Source organism: Pleurodeles waltl, chromosome 4_1, assembly GCF_031143425.1.
Source record: "Pleurodeles waltl isolate 20211129_DDA chromosome 4_1, aPleWal1.hap1.20221129, whole genome shotgun sequence".
NCBI lineage: Eukaryota > Metazoa > Chordata > Amphibia > Caudata > Salamandridae > Pleurodeles > Pleurodeles waltl.
The window spans coordinates 212179241-212202149 of record NC_090442.1 but is presented as its reverse complement, the minus strand read 5'-3'; the positions used below and the strand labels follow the sequence as shown (position 1 = coordinate 212202149).

At 40.9% G+C, this 22909-nt stretch overlaps 1 protein-coding gene across 2 annotated transcripts in view; it reads right to left on the bottom strand.

Annotated features, from left to right (window-relative positions):
• ITFG2 (integrin alpha FG-GAP repeat containing 2) overlaps nucleotides 1–20325 on the bottom strand; it is a 596359-nt gene extending 576034 nt beyond the window's left edge. Inside the window, exon 1 of one of the 2 annotated variants that reach the window (XM_069228155.1) lies at nucleotides 19890–20325. In XM_069228155.1, coding sequence (XP_069084256.1) covers nucleotides 19890–19985 — 96 coding nt within the window. In that variant the 5' untranslated portion in view covers nucleotides 19986–20325. The remainder of the gene's footprint in view (nucleotides 1–19889) is intronic. The other variant, XM_069228154.1, reaches the window with a different exon arrangement.
• Between the last annotated feature and the right edge of the window lie 2584 nt (nucleotides 20326–22909).

The following is a 22909-nucleotide window of genomic DNA, read 5'->3' as shown; positions in this document are numbered from 1 at the left end:
ACTGCTATATCTCTCTGTGCTGTATGCCAGGGAGCTCCTCCCGACCCTAGGAAATGGCCAGATAGTCTGCAACATGGCCTCCAGCAGCTGACACCAGGCTACAAGGCTGCAGGGTCGCCAGATGTGTTCTCTGCCAGCACGATGCCACCCCAGGTGAAGAACAGACCGCCGATGCATCTCCAGGCCACCTAACTTCTTAAAGAATGACAATCTTAATTGGGTCACTGGAATTCACTCTGGCACAGGAGTATCAAGTGAAAGATTTCAGCCATACATTATCACACATCAAGAAAACAATGAAGAAAAACTCAGTCTGGCCACACTTTGTCAATTACCTCGGAAGCCACAAATACACAACTGCAAAAAAAAAAGTCACTATTCAATATTAAATCAGGTAGGACGAAGAGAATACAGTTCACTCCATCAAGGACTTCGGGAAATCACAGATATTCAGTTAAGGCACAAAACCTCACATACAACAACTTTTACTCACTCATCTTGTAGCTACAACCAAGCAGGGACAAATAACCCAAAGAATTTGATAAATAGATCAGGGCTGGATAATTTCACAATGCAGATTGACCTGGTTAGAATTGATCCCTTACATTTTAGCTAACATATATTTGATGGACTTGCCCATCTTGCTGGGATGTATTCTTGTGCACAGACCACCAGCTCAATTATAGCAATTCTAGATGGCGCTTCAGCAGAACAAACAACAAAAAAGGTGATTTGAGCCTAGCCGAAATTCTTAAGAAGGGAAACATAAAATTTGAGGCAATTAGCGTTTCACATGGCTCCTTGTGTGATCCTAATACTGTTCCTGCGGCTAGATTGGAACATTGTAAAGATTTAAAAACTGCCATAAAATGGACCTAATGTTCAATATGCCATTTTAGATCTAAGCCCAAGTTATAAATCTGAGGGGAGCCGTGACATCTTGAACTGGCAGAACATTCTGAAAATACTAAATTATTTCCCTGAAATGAAATCATAGATTCTAGCAGTTTAACTAGCATCAGATTTATCTGATGTGTTAGCCCAGATGGAGCGGTTACACAAACAGCATGGACAATGAACACTGTAATCTGGCTATTTAGGGCAGATCAAAATATAAACACATATTAAGATGTTCAGACCAGTGGCTTAACCACATTTCTTCATTTCAATCACTGAATAAAAAAAACTACTACTTCAAGGGCCCTATTGATATAAACAATAATGTAAATCTTTCCATTTATGTTGACAAATTCAGTACCATAACTTGGGTTTCAGCACTGGACTTCATTTGTAACAGTAGCTTAAGTATAAACACATTCCAACTGAATGAATGTGTGACTGGTTCCTGGAACATCACAGCCATCAAACGACATATAGACTTCAGCAATGAAAATCTAATAATATTTTTCATTAATCATCATATGATTTGTCTCCAATGGAAACTATAGAGACACGGCAGGCGTTGCACAAGAATCTACAATTACCCTGGATCACAAACAACCAAGAGTTACCATGTAAACTTAAATAAGACTTGAAAAACACACTGAAAATGTGCTCAGGATAAACTAATACCATGGTTCCAAGCAGATATTTTCTGACGATTCGGCCTATTATAACTAAGTTAAGCATTGTATGAGGGGCATTACGTTGACATGTAACGTATGAAAACTGTATGTCTTATTGCCACCATAATTATCTGCTACAGATTGTTTATTGTTGTTGTTCTATAAATCATTAACAAATAAAACAAAAGAAAAGAAATATGAATGATAAATTATCAAAATTTCATTCACATGAAATTCAGGCCTAAAAAAAAAAAAAAAAAAAAAAAAAAAAAAAAAACACACACACATATTCAAGGGGCGGACTATTACCTTTACTAAGCAACATCCTATGTTGAACAGTGGTAAAATTAATTTAAGATTAAACTATATGCTTACAGCCCTTTTGGGTACCAGGAACCAAATTCATCTACTGCTGGTAAAGATCTACATTCCACCAACTTTAATCAAAGATAGGTCGAAATTATTTCTCTAACCTTCTTTTTGATTTGGGTTACCATACATTGCACGAAAGACTACTGCATGATCAACCTGCAAGACCTACATTTGTTACAACTATATCAAAATTATAATAGATTAACCGAAAGTTCATAACATCTCGACTTACGAAATTCAATTACTTAATAATTGGGAAACACAGTTAAACTGTATTTTACAATAGGCTTTCACAAATTCTGGCAATAGACTCAGTATTGTAAGGTGTAATGTGCATCAAAATGCTACTGACCATTCTATCACTTTTGCAAAAAGACAGTATTTGAAATCAAGGCAATATCATAAGAGGAAACTGCGTTCATCACAAGATCTTTTTATTAAAAATGAAAAGTCGCAATGTAGGCGACAATAAAGGAAATAAGGATGAGACATCAAGAAACAGCATGGACCAAGCTAATTCGGGTAATCACATTAAACAATATTAATGAACTTTGGTCTTTGATTGGCCACGGAACCGAGGCATAGAAAGCATCAAGTAATTTATTTCATACCAGGTGAAATGTGGAAAGAGCATAGCAAGGTTTTTTATTCAAGTAATACTAGCACATCAAATCAAACGCTAAACTACTCAAAAACAACGCATCGCAAGATGACATTATGACTGATTAAAAAATGTTAATCATCATGAGCAGCAGTTCTCAACGGCTACCCATCGACATTGAAGTAAAATACAGGTTTTACAGGAAAGTCTAGATTTTATTAAAGACACAGCGACGAGTATTATTCTTCCTTTTCTTGCTTTAATTTCAACAGCAGCCAAGATACCACAACAAAACTACATCTCCTATGAACTCATAGAAAGAAATAAGTCAACAATGAAGTTATAAACGAACAACCAAAAGGGTGAGAGTACAAGTGCAATAACTGTCTTAACTGCAAGCAACAAATCCTCTTTTTTTGCGAGAGCATTTCAAGAATAACGGAACAGTGGAATAATACCAAGAACAATTGAAACAGCCAGAAAAAGAGTTAAACAGTCTTTAGTGAAAACTAATAATGAAGTTGAAAAGGTGTTCAACTGCTCCACGAGCTGCCAGGAAGATAGAAGACGCCATTCATGTAGACTTGCTGATGTATAGAGATCCTGTGGGAGGAACTTGGTAGAATGATAAATATCGTTATGATAAATAGAGGGCGCAGGGGGAATCAGCACTGAAAAACAGAATAGGGAGAGCTATCAAAGAGAAGTGGTGGGATAATACCTGCCTCTGTGTCTTTAACAGAATCTAGAATTTTCTTTACTAAAGCTAGGAAAATCTGTATTATTACAAGATTGGAGGCTCTTATTGTGTTTGTTTAAAGCATATTAATAACAGAGTCAGAAACAATAGAAATTGGTTTATAAATAAAAAGTTCTGAAAGTGGAAACATTAGACCAATTGGCCGATCTGAGGATGTCCTCCAACCAAGCACTCACCAAGACAGCTTTAGAAGCCATAGCCCCGCTAATGGAGTGGGCTCCAAAAGAAGTGGTGTCATTACCTATAAGGGACATAGTCCATTTAACCCAATGGGCAAGGGCAGAGGAAGACACAGGTTTGAATGGTTTCAAGAAGTAAATTATCAATTGGAGAGAGAGGAGGACGTTCTCAAATCTGTAGTCTTTGCAATATATACTTTTAAACAATTTCCTACGCAGAGTTTAGGATGGAAAGGAAAAGAGGGACAGTGCACCACCACAAATTTGTTTTTGTTCTTCTATGAATTTTTAAAGACACCCCAGTAGGAGAAATTGTACTTATGATACATCTAGAGTTCTAACATCAGATACTCGCTTTAATGATACTAAACAAAACAACATTGTTAATTTTGCTGAAAGGTATTCAAGAGTAAGAAATGAACAAATTCAAAATTAAATTAACATCTCACATATGATTATACTTTGGAGTAGGAGGATTGGAAAATCTTACTCCCTTCAAAAGACGACAAATCAAAGGATGTTCACGAACTGGCTTTCCATCCACTCGAATATGTTCTGCAGAAATAGCAGATCTGTAAGTAATTTACTGTTCTGTATGCCTTACTCTGAGAAGCTAAGGTGGCAAAAAAATGAATATTCAAGTCACTTCGGCTGAAAAGAGATCTGAATTCCTGTCCATATACCAGCCACGCGGACTTATAAACTTTTGTCGTTCCTGGAGCCCAAGAGTGGCAGATGTATTGAGCAGCTTCTTCAGAAATTTCAGGGGTTCTCCAGGCTGACCCGAAATTTTCCATGCCACTAGAGTTAGTGAATGATTGAGAATCATGTCTTGAGGAAGGCCCTCGGGGTTGAGAAGAAGTCAGGGAAAGGTTGGAATTAGAATTGGGAAATCGGTTGACAATTCCAGAACAGAGGGCAGGGGTGTGGAATTTATTAAAATATCTACTTGCCCAGGGGACAGGTTGCTTCTCAAATCTACTTGTCCTGTAAAAAGATCTGCTTGTCCCTCTGGTGCCATGAATTGTGGCGACAAATTATGGCAGCAATCTCATTATGTAAGAGCTCTGATAATAGCCTCTCTGATTATGCCAGGGCTTGAATACTTGCAGTTTCAATCCCTACTGTAGCAATTTCCTTATTTTGCCACCTTTCTGCAGATCTGCATACTGGGGCTGGAGGAAGCAGTAAGCAATAGTTCCAGGGCTGGAATGCCTTTGAGTCTGCAAACCTACTAACCTGCATGTTTTAAAGATTTTCACCAGCTTCTCTCCAATATTTTCCCATAAAAGAAAGGTTGGAAATTTACTCCTGACAATGGCAGAATTAGCACTTCTTCCAGGGTTGGGAAGAAAGTGGCTTGAGGGGAAATGAACTTGCAAATGCTCAATAGATTTTCACATGAGCAAATCTACACATGCGTATTTACCCATGCTAAAATACAGTTCATAAATATTTTATTGGGGTACGATTTCCTGGTATACTTCTCTTGAAAGCCACTAATTCAAAGACATATACCGTGGGTGCACTTTTGTGACTTTCTTTAAGATTTTGGGGCCACATGTAGGTAGGTTCAGATTTGCGAGTCGCAAATCCGAATGTAGGATGGTGTCCCTGACACCATCTGCGATTCGCAAGGGGGTCGCAAATGCCCACCTCATGAATAATCATGAGGTGGGTTGCAATTTGCGACCCCCTTGCGAATGGCGGCCCTCACAGGGATGGTGGCCTGCTGGAGACAGCAGACCACCATGTCTGTGACTGCTTTTCAATAAAGCAGTTTTTTTTTTGTAATGCAGCCCGTTTTCCTTAAAGGAAAACAACATGCATTACAAAAACGAAAAATGAAATGTTTTCGTTTCATTTTTTCAGAGCAGGCAGTGGTCCACAGGACCACTGCCTGCTCTGAAAAAATGTTTACAGTGACATTCACAACGGGGAAGGGGTCCCATGGGGACCCCTTCCCTTTTGCGAATGGGTTAGCACCCATTTGAAATGGGTGCAAACTGCGATTGGTTTGCACCCGCGGTCACAAAACAATCCTACATTGCACTGCGAGTCGCAATTAGGAAGGGAACACCCCTTCCTAATTGCGAGTCGCAAACCCGTTTTGCGATTCAGTAACCAGGTTACCGAATCACAAAACTGGGTTTGTGCATCGCGATGTGCTTTTTGCACGTCGCAAACAGCGAAATTCGCTGTTTGCGACATGCAACAAGCTACCTATATATGGGTCTTGGTCCCTAATTAGGTCTGGTGTTAACAAAGACATTTTGTTTTTATTAAACTTCTATTTCTCTCTCTATCGGCTGGCTTTACTGTGAGTGATCGCATTCTGCTCTTCCACAAGGAGCGTATTGGCACACAAAGTAGTTTTGTTCAGTGTCAGGAACTACAGCGGCAATCAGTGACGTAACGAAACTGGAGGGTGCCCCTTTGCAAAGAACATGGAGGAGCCCCCTCTTCAGACTCACTCAGGGCAGGTGCTGTGCTGAAGGGGTCCCCTGGAGGGCGGCTGCGGGGCCTTTGTTATGCCACTGGTGGCAACGTGTGCTTTTAGAGTTCAAAATCTTTTGGGGGGGTTTTTGCCAGTATTTGTTACAATGTTGAGGGCCTGGTAGCTCTCACAACAATAAAATGTTACAAAAGCCATGTCAAAACAAGACATGCATTGATGAAACTAAAAGACTTACAAAAATATGTCGGATCAGTTGACTTTTTTCAGTGTTTATTTTCATGCTTCACATAATCGTGTTGAAAATGGCTACACTGATTTTCCATTAGAAATATTTTGGGGAAATACTAGCATGCATCAACACATTTTACTAAATGACACTTCAAAGAAATAGCACCTAAAATTTAATGGTAGCGAAACTTTTTCCCTACTTGCATTTTTTCTGAACATTTTATTTTAAAAGCAAAGACTCTTCTCTCTTGCTTACAAGCTTCTGCAAACATTTGCATCTAATCAGAGAGCATTCTGGGAGCATTATACCTAGCCTCATAGCCTAAACTTTTCAAACACGTGTGTACACGTTTTTGTTTTTTTGTACTGGAACCAACGTCAGTAGTGAAGTGTGACCTTAAAATATTTATGTACAGCACTCACCCTCATAATGAAGGCTTTCAAATAATGAACCATAAATACAAGTTCGAACAGCATTATCTTTTGGAAACACATTACATCAATTGCAGAGAGTTCCACTCTCTGTAAACTGGCAGCCAAAGGGTTTGTGCTGCAGAGGGTTGGGCCTACTTGTCTCAAGGACAAAGTAAACATGAAAACCTGTTGCCCTTGACCCCAAACAAGATGTCCCGGGTGTCGGGGGATAGGAATTCCACATCCCTGGAGGGAAATCAAGACTGGTTTTGCCAAAAGCAGGTTACTTGAACCAGCAAAGCACGCTGACAGCGAACTTGAGCCAAGACCCTGGCTATCATCACGAACGGAGGAAAGGCAGAATTGAGGTGAAGAGACCAATCTTGGAGAAAAGCGGCTGTTGCTCGAGCCTGAGGATCTGGTCTCCAACTGTAAAATTTGGGAAGATGTGAATTCAAATGAGAGGCGAACAATTCTACTGACATGATGCCGAATTTCAAAGAAAGGCTTTTGAATACTGGAGAATGAAGACACCAATCGCTGGCATCTTGGAGGTGTCTGGAGCACCAATCTGCTACGGTGTTCACTTTCCCTGGAAGATACTGAGTTTGGACCAACGGTTTCCGATATATACAGAACTCCCAAAAGCTTTTGGCTAGATCTGCTAATAGTTTTGGCTTCTTTCCTCAAAGATGATTGATGTATTTTACTGTGGACAGGTTGTCCATTCTTAAAAGAACTGAACAACTTACCTTGTCTTTTGCAAATGTCTGAAGAGCAAAGGAGCCTGCAAGCATCTCTAAACAACGTATGTACAGTGAGGACTCCTTGTCTGACCATACGCCTCCAGTCCAAATGTTGACATACCTTGCGCCCCAACCTATTCGACTTGCATAGGATTCTAATACTAGATCTGGGGCTGTAAAGAAAATATCTCTCCCGTTCCAGACATCCAAATGATCTAGCCACCATTGCAGTTCTGCTTGTGATTCCTGGTCTAAATGGATCATGTCTGAGTAAAGAAGTCCTCTGCGAAGATGTTGAATCTTCAATCTTTGTAGGGCTCTGTAATGTAGAGGACCCAGAAAGATAGCTTGGATAGAAGAGGCTAAAAGGCCCACAATCCCTGTGACGGACAGGAGAGATAATATTGAAAGGTTGAGTACTTGCTGAAGTTCATGTTTTATTTGATTAACTTTTTGTTGAGGGAGAAACAAAGAGGATGCTTTTGTGGCACTCTGCTAAGGATACGACTCAATTTTATTAAATTTATTGATGGTCTGAAATGGGAGGATGATTATTTGATCCTAACATTGGATGTTACGAGTCTCTACACATGTATTCAACATGATTTAGGGCTAGCAGCGGTTAGACACTATATGAGAGCAAGATAAATCTAATTTTTGTTATGGTTTGTGATATGATCAGTTACGGCCTCAAAAACAATTTCTTCTTGTTTGATAATCAAGTATACAGACAAGTACAGGGGACAGCAATGGGTACTTGCTTTGCGCTCAGCTATGCAAATTTGTTCATGGGCTAGTGGGAGGAGCAGATATCCACAAATTTATCAGACTTGGAGGACAAAGTAGTGATGTGGTGTTGGTATATTATTGACATATTTGTGATTTGGAAAGGTGATGAACGGTCCGCAATACTTTTTGTAGCGGCCCTGAATGACAATGAATATAATTTACAATTGAGCGAGCAACACAGTAATAAACAAATCCAATTTTTAGATGGAGAGGTCATAGTTCATGAGGACACCTTAAGCACCAGGTTACACAGGAAAGCCACTGCAGGGAACAGTTTACTCAATGCTAGGAGTGTACATCCACCTAGACTGATAGAGAGTATCCCTTATGGAGAACTATTAAGAGCTAGACGGATATGTAGTACATGGGAAGATTCTCAACATTAAAGTATGATAATATGTAAAAGAGTTAGAGAAAGGGGATAAAGTAATAAGACTATCTTGCAGGCCAAAAGTAAGGTAGATAACATCAGGAGAGAGGATCTTTTGTATAAGACATATGACGAACACAAACCGGATGAGGGTTTAAGATTTATACAATAAATCAGGCACAATCAATGAGACAGATTCTTACTAAAAGTTGGCACATCCTGCTGACGGATCCCATCCTAAACACTCACATTACCAATACGCCACTGGTGACCTTTCGTAAGGGCAGGTCTTTAAGAGACAATTTGAGTCAGAACTTAGTGACAAGCACGCAGGTCACAAGATCATTTTTAGGTAATCCGGCTGGATTATACTGTTACACTCGGTGTAAAGCCTGCAAATACAGTGTTAATTGCATTAATGTGACAATTGATAACGGACATAGGATCCATCAGATCAAGGGCCATGATCACTGTAATACGGACTTTTGTGTATACTGTTTGAGGTGTCCTTGCAATAAGATCTATGTAGGGAGTACGATACATAAGCCAAAAAAGAGAGTTTTGGAACATCTAAGAGCAATTCATAACTGTGACCATAATTACCATGTGGCTAGGCACTTTCATGAAATACACAAAGGAGATGAAATATTGCTTAGCTTTGTGGTTATTGATCAGATTAAACCAAATACACGTGGGGGAAACAGACAGAAAAAGTTATGGATATTAGAGTTTAAACTGATAATTAGGTTTAATACTCTAAGGGCCAGATGTAGCAAAGGTTTTTCCCCATTCTGTGTCTATGGGAAAAAGTGTTCGTACATATGGCCCTTAGTCCCTTGGGATTGAACTCCAGTGAAACTTGGATTAAACAAATAAAAGAAGATAAATGGATATTTGGATCTCTGGTTGGTTTTATGATATGTTATTGTTGCACTTTTAGGTGTACGTGTTTTAATGTGTGGGTGGTGGTATGTTTAGATCTGGCATAGAGAGACAGTTGGGTGGCGCAAGGCAAGTTAAAATGTTTACATTATATGTCACATGACATAGAAACCTGTTGAGAATGTAGATTTTCCTAGTTTTAATGACGGAAAGTCTTAATTTTATTAAAGACACGGAGGTGAGTATTATGTGTTTCTTTTCTTGCTTTCATAAAACAGCAGCAAGTGAAGAAAACTACAAATCCTATGAGCGCAGAGAAACTAGCCAATGGGAAACAAATTGTAGTTCGTTTACAATAACCAATGAACATCAATGTATGCTATTATGACGTAACTGGACTGCGAACAGCCCTCTTTTCTTGCGCTTAAAAATTCAGCTGGCACGAAATAAAGGGAAAATATAAGCCAAAGTAAGAACAGCCATAATAAAGGATAACAATTCGGAGCAAAAGTTCATAAGTCCAGGAAACTGTTGAGGAAGAGAAGCACACTGGTGGTCCGCCAAACCAAGGAGTGGATAAGGAGAAAGAGTAGACGTTGATGGAGCATCCACACCATGAAGCAATGACTTAAGTGGCAGGTTGAACAGATGATGTTGACACTGAAGGGATGGGAGAAATAGAAAACAGTCAATGGTTACTTAGAATAAGGGTGGGATAATATTCGCCTCCGTGTCTTTAATAAAATTAAGACTTTCCGTCATAAAAACTAGGAAAATCTACATTTTATGACAAGAGCGGAGGCTCCTATTATGCTTGTTCAAAACAAATTAATGACATTCGTAGAAACATTATCCACAGGTTTACAATAAAAACACATTATCATTAGACCAATCTGCGGATCTAAGAATGTCCTCAAGTCGGGAACCCGTCCCAAAGGCTTTAGATGCCATAGCGCCTCTGGAAGAGTGTGCTCCAAATCTGGAGGTATCGGTCCCTGCCAAAGACATAATCCATTTAACCCAGCGGGCCAAAGTAGCCAAAGACACAGGCTTATAAAGGCTTCCTGAAGGAAGTAAGGAGTTGATGAATTGAGTATGTTCTTAGATGAGCAGTCATCTACTCATAAGCGTTTAAACATTGTGCTACAAATAATTTGGGATGATCCGGAAAATATGGGTAAAAAAACAGACTGTAAATTTGTTTTTGTTCTACGAGACACAGTAAATAACACACCAGAAGGAGTAAACTGTCTAGAGGAAATATCTAAAGCTTTGACATCAGAAAGACGTTTAATGGAAATAAGACACAACAACATAGTGAGCTTGGCTGATAACATCTTCAGAGTAAGGGAAGAATTGTCGGGCCATGAGAGAAAGAAATTTAGAACTACATTAACATCCCACAAGAATCTGTATTTAGGTAACGGTGGATTAGAAAACTTTACTCCCTTTAAAAGGCGGCAAATGAGCGGGTGTTCACCCACTGGCTTTCCATTGATGAACTGGTGGTTAGAAGAGATGGCTGACCTGTACAAATTAATAGTACGAAAGGCTTTGCCCTTACTAGCCTCGGCGGCAAGAAAATTCACCATAAAGGTGACATCTGCTGAAAGGGAATCGATGTGTTTTCCCAGACACCAGCTATGCCATAAAGCCCAAGCTGACTTGTAGGCTTTTCGTGTCCCAGGAGCCCAGGACTGTCTGATATATTCCGAAGCCTGTGACTAAATGAGAGGGAAAAATTGGGAATTCCCAAAATTTTCCAAGCTGAAAGAGAAAGAAGGTTGTCCAAAACAAGGTTGTGAGGGCGTTGTAGAGGGTCCAATAGGAGATCTGGGAAAGTAGGAATGAGGAAAGGAAAATCTATAGCTAGTTCCAGAAGTGTCGGAAACCAAATCTGGGATTGCCAGAATGGAGCAATAAGAATTAAAGTGGCTTGCTGACGTCGAACCTGAGCTAGCACCCTGCTGATCATAACGAAGGGGGGAAAAGCGTAAGAGAGGGACTTGGACCAGTCTTGAAGAAATGCATCAGAGGCCAGAGCCAAAAGATCCGGACGCCAACTGTAAAATTGAGGGAGTTGCGAACTGAGGAGAGACGCGAACAAATCGATCGTAAAGGGGCCCCATTTGTTCTGAGGAAAATGAAAGATCGCAGGATGGAGCTTCCAATCGATTGAGTCGTGGAGATGACAAGAGTGCCAATCGACGATGGAGTTGAGGGTTCCTGGAAGATACTCTGCATGAACCGAAATTTGGTTTGCAAGGCAGAATTCCCAAAAGCTCTTTGCTAATTCTGCTAGAGGTTTGGATCTTGTGCCTCCTAGATGGTTTATGTAGGGGACTGCCGAAATATTGTCCATCCTAAGTAGGATAGCGCAACGGACCTTGTTCTTTGCAAGGCTTCTGATTGCAAAGGAGTCTGGAAGCATCTCTAAACAATTGATATGCAATCTGGACTCCTCTAACGACCATGAACCTCCAGTCGAGATTGGACCATAACGGGCCCCCAAGCCTGTTAGGCTTGCATCTGACTCTAATACAAGATCTGGGGCTGATGGAAAGATATTTCTTCCGTTCCAGGCATCCAAATGGTCTATCCACCATTGCAGTTCTGTACGAGAATCGTGATCCAGAGGAATAGTGTCTGCTTAAGAAAGCCCTTTGCGTAAATGTTGAATCTTTAAACGCTGAAGGGTCCGGTAATGTAAGGGACCTGGAAATATTGCTTGTATGGAAGAGGAAAGAAGACCGACGATGCGGGCGAGAGTTCTTAGGGAAATGGACGAGTGACGTAATAATTGAAGAATCTCTGACTTTATAGATTTTATTTTTGCAGAAGGAAGTAGCAGGGTGGCCAAAATTGAATTTATTTGGAAACCTAAGAATTCTATACTTTGGGTAGGGAGAAGAAGAGATTTCTCTTTGTTGATGATGAAACCCAAGTCTGATAGAAGAGCACAGGTTACATTGAGGTGAGTTATAAGTGATTGTGGCGATTGACTCATGAGGAGAATATCGTCCAGATAAATGAGAAGTCTTACACCCTGAGCCACGCTACTACTGGCTTCATGAGTTTGGTGAAACACCATGGAGCTGAAGAGAGACCGAAAGGTAGAGATGTAAAGTGAAAGAATTGGTCGAGTCACTGGAATTGGAGGAACTTCCTGTGTTCTTGGTTGATCGGGACGACCAAATAAGCGTCCTGTAAATCCAAGCGAACCATCCAATCGTTCTGAAGAATAGAGTCTCTGAGATGGAGGATGGTTTCCATCTTGAAATGGCGGTAAACAACAAACTGGTTGAAGAACTTGAGATTGATAACTAGTCGCATTTTCTTGTTCTTCTTTTGAACCAAGAAAATGGAGCTGGTGAAACCTGAAGGATCTGGATGAGTGAGTGCAATGGCTTGTTTCTGCAGAAGAGACTGGACTTCCGAAGAAATAAGAGAGGACATATCTGTAGAGACACGTGGGGAAGGAGGAGTAAGAGCTTGCACTGGGGTTGAGTAGAATTCTATCATATAACCCTGAATGGTGTTTAGAACCCAAGGATCTGAGGTGATTAATAACCAATTTGGGAAAAAATGACAAAGGCGACCGCCCACGGAGACATGACAAAAGGAAGGATTTACCTGTTTGATTGGTATTTCTGGAATTCCTGAAGCCTCTGGAGCAAAAACCTCTGGCCCTTTGCGGATAAAACTGCGGCCTGAATTCCTGGTAGGCTGTGTTGTAGGCGCCACGGGAGCCTTGATTGTAGTAGGAGCGGCCGGCAAAGCGGCTCCTGCCTCTGCCGGCCCTGGCAAAAACCCGCTGGTTGAACATTTTCTTTAAAGACTGTTGAGGCTTATCCAGAGAGGTAAAAGTGGCTATGTATTTGCCCAGCTTTTTGATAAAGTTGTTGCCAAATAGTAAACCCTCTGTTTTAACTTGAGATTGAATTGTGGCCAGGTTTACAAGTTTAGGGTCTAATTTGAGTAAAATACCTTTGCGCCTTTCTTGAGAAAGAGCAGCATTAGCATTTCCAAGAAGGCAGACAGACCTTTGAACCCATAGTGAAAGTTCTTCGGGATCAATGAAAGAGCCATCGATTCTGGCCGATTCAGCCATATCAAATATACGGGTGAGAGGGCCAATGACATCCAACAGTTTATCCTGACAGGACGACCAGGTTTTATCAATTCCTTTCCGAGGATCTTTGCCAAATTTCGTGAAGAATGTTAAAATAGGTTGGTCGATGGTAGGCGTAATGGAAGATTTATGTGCAAGAGGGGGACGTGGACACTCTGATCTGAGCTTAGCTCGTGTTTGCTTATCCAGTGGACAAAACAGTTTGGCCGACACATAATCACCCACATGAGCGGCTGGGAACCATTCAGTTGAATTGGGGTGTAAAATGAAAGAGGGATAAAACATCGGTATACCTTCGCAATCTAGAAGCGGTTTGGGAGTGAAGGACTCAGAGGAGGAAAGTTTAGGCTTCTTAGAAATAGGCGAAGAACAAAAATCATCGTGGTCAGATGGATCAGCATCTGAATCTGCGTCAGGTACATCGTCACTGGTGTCTGGTATGGAGGAAATAATGTGTTTGGTTTTGGATTTTCGTTTTTGTGAATGAGTTGAATTTTCTGGAATTTTATTCTCCTTAGTCGGAGCCTTTTGAGGAACCGCATCCTTTGCCATGGGTGAGGGAACCTCACAAATCTTTAGCACCAATTTTTGTGTATTTTTTGACTGTGAAATGGGTGACAGGCACTTTCTGCAATCCCCTGCAGACTGGGCTGATATAGACTTGTTGAGCATTTTTAAAACTGAAGATTCCAGATTTTTGGATAATTTATTTATAGAACTATTCACTGCCTGTTGGACAGAGTTTTGTATAAACACATTTATGTCCTGTTTTATGGCAGAAACTTCCTCAGGATCAACCTGAAGTGAAGTGGAACTGCCAGACTCCATATTTACTATGGGAAACTGAAGTAACAAGAGATAGGTAACCAAACCAGGAGTTACAGGGTTAACTGGAGAAAGGAAACCAAGAAACCCGCCCCTGGGTGTAAAAAATAAACTTCCTACTGTCAGCCGACATGAAGAAAGAAGCTTGTGGGGCTGTGAGGCGTCTCTGGTAAAGGAGGCAGCTGGAAAAAGGCTTTGTTCCTCAAGCACGGGCTGAAAATGACAGCCCCACGCCTGAGGAACGGTTAAAACCGTTCCTTAGAAGCGCAGTGCGCGCGAGGGAGAGCGCGCAGGGGCAGCACAAGGGGAAATATAAATGCGGCAACTTGCCGTCTGGGAGAGAAAGCAATGTTAATACATGCAGCTAAGCAGCGCGAGTAAGCGCGAAAAGTTGTATAAATAAAACACAACGTATACAATTAAAAACACGTAATAAAAATGGAATAATGAAGTAAAAGGACTTAACTGGCTGCGAGCAGCAAGAAAAGAGGGCTGCTCGCAGTCCAGTTACATCATAATAGCATACATTGATGTTCATTGGTTATTGTAAACGAACTACAACTTGTTTCCCATTGGCTAGTTACTCTGCGCTCATGGGATTTGTAGTTTTCTTCACTTGCTGCTGTTTTATTAAAGCAAGAAAAGAAACGCATAGTAGGAGCCTCCGGTCTTGTCATAAAATTCTGTCTTTAATGGTACAATTAATGTGTGGTTATACAACAGCTCACTTGAGCATAGGATTGAAAAGAAAAGATAAGTATTAAGAACACAGCGATAATATATTGCTATTGTGTATATATTCCATCTGAATTTCTGGAAATTATGTTGAATTGAAGGAACGTGCACTCTTAGAGAGAGAGAGAGAGAGACTCAGAAGGGTTAATACACGCATTCAGGCAAGAGGTGTGGACAGGGGAGTACTCAAGAGACAGAGACACACCCACACGCATGAGAAAGTGGTAGATGTAGGCGGGCTCAACCCACAAGCTCCACGCGCTAGGAAGGCCCTTGTTGCCCTAGTTCCTTCCTAGTGTGCGGAGCTTGTGAGTTGAGCCCGCCTTCATCTACAAAGGAAAAGACCGGCGATGTAAGCTGCAGAAAACGAGCTCTGCAGGAAGCATCTCTCCACAGAGGACCAGGGGACGCAGAAGAAGTGCAAGCAGTAAAGCGGCAAGCGATTAGGCAGCAAGCAGTGACACGCATCTCCTCAGGAGACATATGGTGCACAGTGAGGAAAGCGCTCGTAAAGAGGAAATGGACAGTGCGCCCGACTGGGGAGCGCGGTCCACAATTAACATAAGTAAAGAGACCATATAGTGAAATAGAAGTCACAACAATAAATTATGAAAGGCATGCACATATAAATAGTGAAACTTGACTTCAAGCGGCAGGAAAAGAGGATTAGTTGCTTGCAGTTAAGACAGTTATTACATTTGAACTCTCCCTATTGGTTGTTCCTTTATGACTTAATTGGTGACATTTCTTCCCATGGGGTCATGTGAGATGTAGTTTTGTTGGATATCTTGGCTACTGTTGAAATTAAAGCAAGAAAAGGAAGCATAATACGAGCCTCTGGTCTTGTAATAAAATCTGAACCCCACCTATGGAGCTTACTATAATGTCAATTATTTACACAAGTGCTATAAACTGGGCAAATTCCACCATTGTGGAAAGGAGCAATCATTTGTCCAATTCACAAAAAAAGGTAAAGAAATGATTAAACATAACTATAGTTAAATAGCCTTTCTTGACCGTTATTGGAAACCATGTGGAAAATATCTACTCGATAAATTATAAGCATGGGCAATTGAATGCAATTTGATACATTTCACTCTGTTCGGATTTTGAGCAGGTTGCGCTAACTCAAACAATACTGTTGGCCTGAACCTATTAGTTAGTAAAGTTACAAATAAAAATAATTTGCTGTTTGTTTGTTACACTGTCTACAGCACTACTTTTGGTAAATTGTAGTAGATTTAAGGATAAGGTACTAAAATGAGGAAATGACCACCTATTCATTTTAATTACATTGCACAATGAAACTTGAATAAAAATCAAATTGACCAATAATAAGTCTCTTCAGGAAAACTAACGTGATATTCTTTGGCAACCATTCAACCAGCTGCCCTGAACAATAGGTGCAAAATGAATAGAAAACTTAGCAAATAGGATTATCAGAGCCTCACTATTAATAACAAACTTTCATGGATCCAGTATATTTTAACTAAGACAAAAGAAATGTATGATTACTAAATCTATTAAGAGATTCTTGAACATCTATGGTGGACGAACCATCAGACAATCGATTTCTGCAATAAACTCCAACCTCATTCGGCCCTTGCTATATGATTCATTAGTACTCAACATGAAAAGGACCAGGAAGTTGGATAAGATCTGCTTGAAAGAAATAACATCTTTATGAAATTTGGTTCTGCTTCTCCCCATTGTAAACTATGTCTGGATTTTTGTTAACATCTTTGAGGGCTCAAGGCATGATAACGACCTTGGCAGATGGGATACTCCATCACAAACGTGATGGAGATCCCATGCGCCATATTACAAATTTCATTATATCATATGGAACTTGTAAACCGGCGGGCGGGATATCCATCACGTTTGTGACAGAGTATTCGATCCGCCAAGGTTGTAATCAGGCCCTCAGTGTCTTGTCTCAAAAGGATGTATACTCTATAGTTTCAAAACTTAAACCACTGGCCATATAATCTCCTTATTCCCATAACCTTTGGAGTTGAGAGAAAAGTATTTGCAAATTTCATTTAGCGAGGCTCAAGTCTGTTAAGGAATTTATTAGGTATTGCTTTTCCAAGAAGAAAGAGTTTTACTGGGAAACGTATGCCATTTTTAGATTATACCTGTGCCCCTTTACAAAATCTTACTGGTGTAAATGCTTCTGAGTGATTTCTTAGCTTATGTTTTATTATGACATTGCTCCGCTAAATCTTTTATGCTCAAAGGTTTTTCTTAAATGAATTTACTCTTCTATGTTAACATATGAAGTATTGTAATTGATACTTTTATTATATAATAAATATATTACACACATGGCTGGCTTTAGGGTGGTGCGGCCGCACCGGGTGCTGACCCTGATTGGGGGCGCTGACCTCAGGGGGGCACTGGGTTTAGCAAGGACTTACAAAACTTGCGATTTAAAAGCACCTGCTGAAAGATTTATTGTGCGTCAAGCCTTCAAGAAACAATTAAAATGGCAAGATACCTCTTGTGATTAATGTTCCTGATTCGGAGAGAGATGGGAGTTTTGTCTAGGGCAGGTTTGACTCGCCATAAAGTACTGCTGAGAGTTGATATGCCTGCTGCAAAGAACAGATATGTATTTTATGTGAATTAGCTGAGTGGATTAGTAAAGCCAGCCTTTACAAGTGCTTTAAAACAAATGAATGTATGTGAAAGGGGGCTATGAAGAGATGAGGGGCACATTTGCCGGGTGGTAGAGAGTGAATCCAAAGATGTGGTCATGGGGTGAGGGCACAAAAAAAGACTTTCGTACAGGGTGCCACCAACGCTAAAGCCGGCCCTGATTACACACATACTCTACATCTTCATGTCTGCTACCTACTGCCAAACAAATTATTCTGCAGCTTTAATACAGTATAACAACTTCGCATAAATTGTTCTTGTACTTGCTCTCAACCTTATTTTTCAATGCCAGGTTGGCCACTCACTGATGTTTCTTCTACAGAACACAATCCAAAATGAATTGCATGCAGGCATTCCAAATAAGGGAGTGTGTGTGATAGGCCCAGGATAACATTTCAGACATATGAAGAGGGCAGGGTACGAAGGCAGGTCTTGTGCTGCTTACTCAGTAGACTACATCCCAACATTACCTAAGTCTCATCACAAGGTTTATTTTATGGAGTTAAGATGGTTAACAAAATCATTACATTATTATTTGTAATGCAAGCAAATGCTAAACTCCATCAATCTACATGTAATGTGAGGGTGAGTATGGTACGTCTCTGGAACACAGGAGCTAAGTGGCCATCTGCTATGTAAGCGACACCTTGTGCCATTTCTTCATTTTAGCCATGAGCATTTTGCATATTGGAATGTACAATTACGTGGGGCAGAAAGGGCTTTAACTTTTGGATGGTTGCACTAAAGGCTATATGGCCAGCTATCTGTTAGTTGGGGGCTACTTTACGGAATGTTATTGCATTCCTCATTATAAGGAGCACAACTTGGATCTAAAGTCAGGTTATGCATTATATTACCTGTGCGGCAGGGTTTACCTTCCAATCGTCCAAGTGAAGAAATGGCGACCCAGAGGAATATGCTGATTTTATCCTGGTGTCATTTTCTGACAATGGACAATTCAGTAACGCCCCCACATTGTTTGCATTTCACTCGGTACAGCTACTTGGAGGCAGCGAGGCTTTCTTAATTCACTTTCTGCCTGGCGGACACAAAGGCCTGATGTAAGAGTTATCTTAAGAGTCAATTGGTGGGGAAAAACACAAATTCTGCATATAAAACGTAATGCAGAGATTGAGGTTGTCTGTACTAACAAAACGTTATTAATTCCCCAGAGGAACCCTTCTTTACCATCTTAAAATAACAACAGATTAAAATCAATAAGGATCTAAACCAATGACTTACAGTTTGCATGCAACCGCCTAATGTCAGTAAATAGATCACTTTGCTATAATAGAAGGATTGCAATTTATAAGCTGGAAACGACCTATCCACATAAAAAAAAAAGAAATCTGTGAACTCCATGTTGCATGATGTGCTTTGCAGAGGACACATTAACCCTCTATACCAGTGGTTCCCAACCTTTTCATTTCTGTGGACCCCCACTTTAACATTAATGGAACCCAGGGATCCCCACTGAATCATCTTTGGAATCCGGGGACCCCCGCCTGAGCCATTAGTGCAAGCTGGGGTCCTAATTTGTCAATATTTTTTAACTTTCTAAGCTCTCGCGGACGACCCCCTGAGAAGGCTTTGCGGAACCTCAGGGGTCCCCGGACCACAGGTTGGGACCACTGCTCTATACTATTTCATGGGTTAAAACTAAGTGGACAAATCCAAGAACTCTCCCAAAAATGCATCAACCACCGGTTATCATACTGCTATTATAATTCTTCCAAACTTGCTGGACACTCAAAGATATCTTCAGCAGGTGTCTGACCCTGCAAGATATTTTAAAATGTAGCCTCTTTGTGACCATTTAAGTAGGCTAGAAAAGATTTTCTGATACGGTTGACATTGTTGCCAATTTCTGGGTTACCGGAGTCATTTTCTTACAATTCCAGCATTGCCTGGGATTTAATTTAACAAATGCGTGTGTTCTAGAAAGGGAGATAAGTGTGCGTGCACTCAACCAATTGCAGAGAACACACCTAAAATTATTTGCTGGTAAAAAGAATATCCGGGATTGGAAAACTGGCGTTCTGGTGACATGTTACCCTAGTAACCAGGCATCACTTCAAATGTAATAATTGAAATATTGAAATGTCACACATGAGCACAAACTACTGAAATCTTACTTGAAAGAAAATGAAAGTTGGCAGTTAAAGCACTCACCTTATCATTGTCCGCATCCCCCAAGCAGATGGCGTGCGGAAAGAGGCTGCCGCTGAACTCCAGCACAGCTCTTTGGACATAGCTAAGAGACCGCATTGGACGAACAAGTCTGCTACAGAATTTGCCACATAAATATTGCCTACCCAGGTGAGCAAGGCTACAAAGCTCTGGAGTTGCAGTCCCCTCTCTACGTCTTTGACAGCGACGAGGCAAGAGAGAGCGATAACATTCGTTGTCATAGAAAGAGGACCAGAAGGACCACACCAACTCAAATACACAATCCGGGTTAAGATTCAAACTTTCTGAATTAGAAGAACTACAAATTACGAGATTATTGCGTCAAACCGGTTGTCTAATGAACGCGAGTTGCTCGCTATCACCCATACAGAGAGACACACAATTCCGAAAACATGATTTTTTTATAAAAAGCGCGTTCGGCTCAGGCACAGCTTGTAAGCGGCCATATTGAATTGGGATCAGAGCTTTAATTGGGAGGGAAAAAAGTGCCGGTGTACTGACGCTTGACGCTCCCCCGTCCGAATCTGCACCCCCTACGTCAGAGGGTGCTTGTTCATTCAGCTGCTTGCTGAATGTTTCAGCTCGGGTGCCCGTCTCCGCTCCCCCAGCGCGATGTTGCGCATGCGCGAGGGCTCACAGCAACACAGATTCAAACGAGGTGTTTAACCCCCGCTGCCAATGTTTAACCCCTTCGCTGCCAGGACTTTTCCTTCTCAGGTGCCAGGGATTTTTTTGTCTATTTGGGGATCTTCGCTTTTAGGCCCTCATAACTTTTTGTCTATACAAGCTACGCAAGCCAAATTTTAGTCCTTTTTTCCCCACATCCCAGGGATTCTACAGGTACCCAGACTTTGTGGGTTCCCCTGAAGGAGACAAAGAAATTTGCCAAAATGCAGCAAAAATTTCGTTTTTTCAAACAAGGTAAAAAAGGGCTGAAGATGAGGGCTCATGTTTTTTCCTTGAAAATTGCATCAACAAAGGGTTCGCGGTGCTAAAATAACCATCTTCCCAGCTTTCAGGAACGGGCAGACTTGAATCAGAAAACGCAGTTTTTCAACCCAATTTTGGCATTTTACTGGGACATACCCCATTTTAATGTAGACAAAATTTATAATTCACCAAGGGGTCATTTGTGTAGATCCTACAGTGTTTTCCTACTGAAATAACAACATAAATAAAAAATAATAAAATTGACGTAAAAAAAACCCAACTGTTTTTCTCCACGTTTTACTCTGTAACTTTTTTCTGCGAAGTTAGATTTTTTAAAGCAATATACTGTTACGTCTGCTGGACTCTTCTGGTTGCGGGGATATATTGGGCTTGTCGGTTCATCAATAACCCTAGGTACCCAGAGCCAATAAATGAGCTGCACCTTGCAATGGGTTTTCATTCTAGTCCGGTCGTACATCAATTCATTTGCTGAAATATAAAGATTGAAAGATAGGATTCAAGAAAACCTTTGTATTTCCAAAATGGCCACAAGATAAGGTGTTGAGAAGCAGTGGTTATTTGCACATCTCTGAATTCCGGGGTCCCATACTAGCATGTGAATTACAGGTCATTTCTCAAATAGATGTCTTTTTTACACACTGTCTTACATTTGGAAAGAAAAAATGTTGAATAAGACAAAGGCCAATAACACTTGTTCTTCTATTCTGTTTTCCCACAAGTCTCCTGATAAAAATGGTACCTCACTTGCGTGGGTAAGCCAAGTGCCTGCGACAGGAAACGTAACATGGACACATCACATTTTTACATTGAAATTTGACGTGTTTTTTGCAAAGTGCCTACTTGTGGATTTGGGCCCCTAGCTCATTCAGCACCTAAGAAAACCTAGCAAACCAGGACATTTCTTAAAACTAGACACCTATGGGATTACAGAATGAGTTGGCTTGTGGGGCACTCACCAAGTTCCTTTACCCAGAATCCTTTGCAAACCTCACAATTTGTCCCAAAAAAAACATTTTCCTCTCATTTTAGTGACAGAAAGTTCTGTAATCTGAGAGGAGACACAAATTTCCTTGCACCCAGCGTTCCCCCAAGTGTCCTGATAAAAATGGTACTTCACTTGTGTGAGTAGGCCTAGCACCTGCAACAGGAAATGCCCCAAAACACACCGTGGACACGTCACATTTTCCTAAAGCAAACAGAGCTGTTTTTAGCAAAGTGCCTAGTTGTGGATTTTGTCTTCAAGCTCAGCCGGCACCTAGGGAAACCTACCAAACCTGTGCATTTCCCCCAAGTCTCCCGATAAAAATGGTACCTCACTTGTGTGGGTACTCCTAGGTCTTGCGACAGAAAAAGCCCCAAAACACTATCTGGACACATCAAAATTATTAAATACAAAACTACCTGTTTTGGTGGGGAGGGGGGCACCTGCGTTTTTGTTCCTGGATTCAGCAGCCATCTAGGAAAACCTACCAAACCCAGACATTTCTGAAAAATAGACACTAGAGGGAGTGCAGGGTGGTTTGACTTGCGTGGATCCTCCAATGTTTTCTTATCCAGAATCCTCAGCAAACCTCACATTTAGCTAAAAAATCTAAATTTTCCAACATTTCTGTTTGGGATCACCCCACCGGGACAAATTTCCTACCACCCAATGTTCCCCTCAGTCTCTCGTTAAAAATGATACCTCACTTGTGTAGGTGGGCCAAGTGCCTGTGATAGGGAAGAGCCAAAAACATGTGGAAATCGAGGGGGAAACAAAGCGGGTCCAAAAAGGCAGTTTGAAATAAAAAAAATGTTGTCTGACAAATGCAGCATAATTTTTATCGGTATAGATGAGACAATGTTGAGAGGTAGGAGGTTTGTGTATTCCTGCAGATTCCGGAAGGTTCCATCACAAAAATGTAGTAGAAATGTGTGATTCCCAGCAAAGTTGGAGGTTTGCAAGGCATTGTGGGAAAGAAAATGGTGTGGGGTGTATGTGAAGCACACTATCCTGGAATCAACTAGATGTTAAGTTTTCAGATGTGTCTAGGTGTTGTGGATGTTTCTAA